At 32.4% G+C, this 3,911-nt stretch overlaps 3 protein-coding genes and 1 long non-coding RNA gene across 10 annotated transcripts in view; 1 reads left to right on the forward strand and 3 right to left on the reverse strand.

Moving 5' to 3' along the window:
- The window catches only part of LOC116846893, a 2,278-nt gene extending 1,245 nt beyond the window's left edge, over nucleotides 1-1,033 (reverse strand). Inside the window, exon 1 of one of the 3 annotated variants that reach the window (XM_032821287.1) lies at nucleotides 1-1,033. In XM_032821287.1, coding sequence (XP_032677178.1) covers nucleotides 1-871 — 871 coding nt within the window. In that variant the 5' untranslated portion in view covers nucleotides 872-1,033. The other 2 variants (XM_032821285.1, XM_032821286.1) reach the window with 2 other exon arrangements.
- The window catches only part of LOC116846861 (four and a half LIM domains protein 2), a 642,247-nt gene that overhangs the window by 265,277 nt on the left and 373,059 nt on the right, over nucleotides 1-3,911 (forward strand). The gene's annotated exons all lie outside the window — the stretch shown is intronic.
- LOC116846892 overlaps nucleotides 1-3,911 on the reverse strand; it is a 13,260-nt gene that overhangs the window by 2,733 nt on the left and 6,616 nt on the right. The window lies entirely within an intron of this gene.
- Nucleotides 3,193-3,911, reverse strand: LOC116846907. Its single transcript, XR_004378616.1, has 2 exons — nucleotides 3,853-3,911; nucleotides 3,193-3,775 (listed from the first exon to the last, which is right to left on the reverse strand). It is a non-coding gene; the product is annotated as an uncharacterized LOC116846907 (long non-coding RNA).

Here is a 3,911-nt window from a genome sequence, read left to right on the forward strand (position 1 = left end):
TATCAATTTTCAACTCTGATTCTATCATTATAATTAATATTTTTTTTGATGGTAACACGATATGCAGTGCCATTTCCCAAGCTGACAAACTCTGCTTATCCGTCAAGCTTCCGGCTATAATATGTAGGACATAAGTTTCCTGTTGGTTCAGCAAAAGCAAGGGATTTACACGATTTATCGTATGAAGCACTGTCAACGGTCCCGACATGGCATTGGAGTACATGTAATCAATGAACTTCCATTTGAGATACTCTGGATGTACATTTTTCACAAAACGGTCAACAATTGCTTTTGTGCTACCACTTTCAACTATATGAGTCATAGAGTCAGGTAGATTAATTAGTGGTATTCTCACATCTTCTTTCTCTAAGAATTCGTAGATATCCAATAACAAAGATTGTTCCAATTGCTCACAGTCGTGTGTAACGGGACTGTACTGGTGATCATCGCACCAATTGAGCTGCCAGCATTTTATACAAACGAGTTTTACATCTCGTTGTTGGTGACAAATTCTGCACGATTTTGCGAACAAGAACATCTGCTCCTCGTACGGCTCCAATTTGCGACATAGAATCTCCTTGATAGCTTGCAGATTCTCCTTCTTATGTTTGACCCATTCGTCGTTCGTCATTCCACGAGTGATCCATAGACATTTCGTTTTACTAATTTCTTTTATTGCTTCACATATTTCTTTGTGTTGCGTTCGATGCTGCAGTCTGTGCTCCTCGCTGCAGTAAGAGATCATGGAACAATCCGAACATAATTTCAAATCCGTTTGGACTTTGTATTTGCAAACGTGACAAAGATTAGGATTGAAAAAGTGATTATAACGTTCGGGAGGAATTTTCGCTGTATAAAGAGATAATGCCATTATTTAGAACAATTGTCTATGTAATTCCCAAATAATACTTTATCTATAATGTGAATTAAGAGAGAAATGTAAAACTTTTAGAATTCAATATCTTGACAGAGATGAGAATATAGACAGTTTAGAGTAAATAGTTTAGATTAAATAGTTATTTAGTCTAAGACTGTTCAAAGGATATTAACATAATATTTACTAATGTTTCAGCATGTCAGGGGACTGTATACATATTTCTATTTTCAATATGTAATCTATCTGAAAGTGAAAAACAGACTACGAAGATCAGTTACCAAGTCGATTGTCGCGGACAAATTTTAACCCTTCGAGTGTGTATGTATCATATGTGTACAGAAAAAGCACGTGTCACCAGTATGTAATGTACATTTATGCACATCTTTAAAAAAAACCGATCAAAAATTGGAAAATACCTGGATTTTTATATTTTGATCCGCCATTTTCAATTTTAAAATTCTGATATCATATTCGGTTTTAACGACCTCGAATACGTTAATATTAGAATCGTAACGGATTTGTAAGAAAACATTTTTTCACACGCTGGTGGCACGGAAATCTCATATTTGCTACACAGTCAAGGAGTTAAGAACATACAAATATGTACAGATATATACATTAAATACATGCAATGTATTCGGTATATGCTACCGATATATGTAATATAAGAAAAAAATAGTAATTGACACTCAGAAAGATTTCTTTCTGTGAAGAAAAATTTTTTATGTGTTAGATTTCTACATATATATCAAAAATTGTGCGTCGATATATATTTGACAGGGATAATTTATTTCAATTAATTTATTAAATTAATTTATGATATATAGACTCTGCAGGTTATGAAGCTGTTGCGTAAAGCTCTTTTAAGCAGATAAGATGTTCCACTAATTGTGTACACTTGAATTACCTTTGTCACTACAATCAATAGGGAAAATATAGAAGTTACAAGATTTGTTGTTTTCAAGGGGCATGTTATTTGATGGTAATAATTTTGTTATAGATTGAAGCGTGAAGGAGATTTCAATACATTGATGTAATGACTTGTCTGACATCCAGAGTGAAGAATGATTGAAATCTTTCTAGTTTGGAGTTATTCTATTCCATATGCTAACTAATATTAACTATATATCCTGTCCCACCAGAAATTTCTGAAATGTTACACTTAAGGCTTTTGGCCTTTTGCAGTCTATCTTTTTTTAATGACGTTAGAAGCGAGAATATGCGTGCTAAAAATTCATGCGAAATGCATTAAAATAAAAATACATATGCATAAAATAACACTTGCAATCGATTAAATAAATTTGTAAGATATTCCGTGTACTCCTCTTTTGCTCTAACAATAAATAATTTGTTGTAAATTAACGTGAAATACAATATGTTTTCTTTGCCTATTTCTTCGCCTATTTCTACTCAGGTTAATTTACAATAAATTATTGATTGTTAGATCAAAAAGAGAGAGCACGGAGTATCTTACAAATTCATATTTAATTTATCATAGAAAATTAACACATTTTTTAGGAAAAAAACGTGTCTCTATTTGTGTCTCTGTTTGGTCTGTGAAATTGAAACTTGTTTTTCGTACTTATAATAGATATTAGAACACGTCAGCCTATCATCAGCTCCGTCATGTCGTTTTCCGCCTTACAAGTAATCGTAAGAAATGACATACATTTCTGACGCTCTAATGCTTTTATAGTGTTTGTCCCTAACGTTCTTATGTTTTATATCAAATCTTATAATCACATCTGGTAGAACATAGAAAAAACTTTGCACATAATATTCGTACGACACGCACTGAGAGAAAAAGCAGTTGGTTCGACAAAATCGATGGTCATTTGACGTCAAAGAAATATCATATTTATTTAATATATGCGTTAGTACAATTAGTTGCGTTGAAATGATTATATCTGCATTAATAGTAATATTAATGTAACTTATTGTTGCATTAATTTGCATTTCATTTGATTAATTTATTTTGAGTAGGTCCAATATTTCTTTGATAGCCAATGATTGCCGATTTTATCGGTCTAACCGCCTTTTTTCTCAGTGTACCATATATTTGAAAATAAAGCATCTTATTTGAGACAGGACACACATCACATATATTCCGATATTAGCACTTTTTAATTCTGATTCTATGTTTATAATTGTTAGTTTTGTGCTTGAAATATTTTCAACTTTACTTCTCTAGTAATTTATTTTAAAAAGGTAAATTTTCCGTAGAAAATTAAATAAGCATTAGGAAAAGATATATAATTCTCTAGACCTCTGTATGCTCTGTAAGATTGAAACACGTTATTTATAATACGAGGACGTGGGCATTTCTCTAGCATTTTATTCAGCCTTTTGTTACTGTCCTGCACTTTACATGCTAATATAGTTGTAAAAAGCAACGGAACATTTTGACGCTGTAACAATCTTATAGTGCTCGTCTTCAATGTCATTTGTTCTCCATTAAATCCTACAATTACATTTGGTGGGACGTAGGAACTACATTGCACCTAAGATTCATAGGACATATCGTACATTTGAAAACATAGCGCCTTTTTCACGTTACGGCACACTCCGAATACGCCCTATTCTCCTATATCTTTTATATCACTTCTCAATCCTCATTCTGTCATTATAACTGTTATTTTTGTTGCTGGGAATAGGACATGTAATGTAATTTCCCAAGCTGATAAACTCTGCATATCCGTTAAACTTCTGCACACCTCCTCGTGCTGAGGTAGATACTTCATCCTGTGTTTTTCGCTGCAGTAAGAGATCATGGTACAGCCTCAACATAATGTTAAATTTTCGTTTCTTCCTTTATAAACATGACAAATGTTGGGGTGGGTGAACTTATTATAATCATAACCAGATATTTGGATTTCGTAAGAAGACTCTAACATTATTCTGAAAACAATTTATCTATGTACTGTCAAGTAATACTTTATCTATAATGCGAATTTTAAGAGAAAAATGTATAATACTTTTGAAAGACTGCACTTTTACCATAGTAAGAATACTTGATATAGACTAAATAGTTGTC

Source organism: Odontomachus brunneus, unplaced genomic scaffold, assembly GCF_010583005.1.
Source record: "Odontomachus brunneus isolate Ranch 3 - 2012 unplaced genomic scaffold, Obru_v1 Obru_scaffold_071, whole genome shotgun sequence".
Lineage (NCBI taxonomy): Eukaryota > Metazoa > Arthropoda > Insecta > Hymenoptera > Formicidae > Odontomachus > Odontomachus brunneus.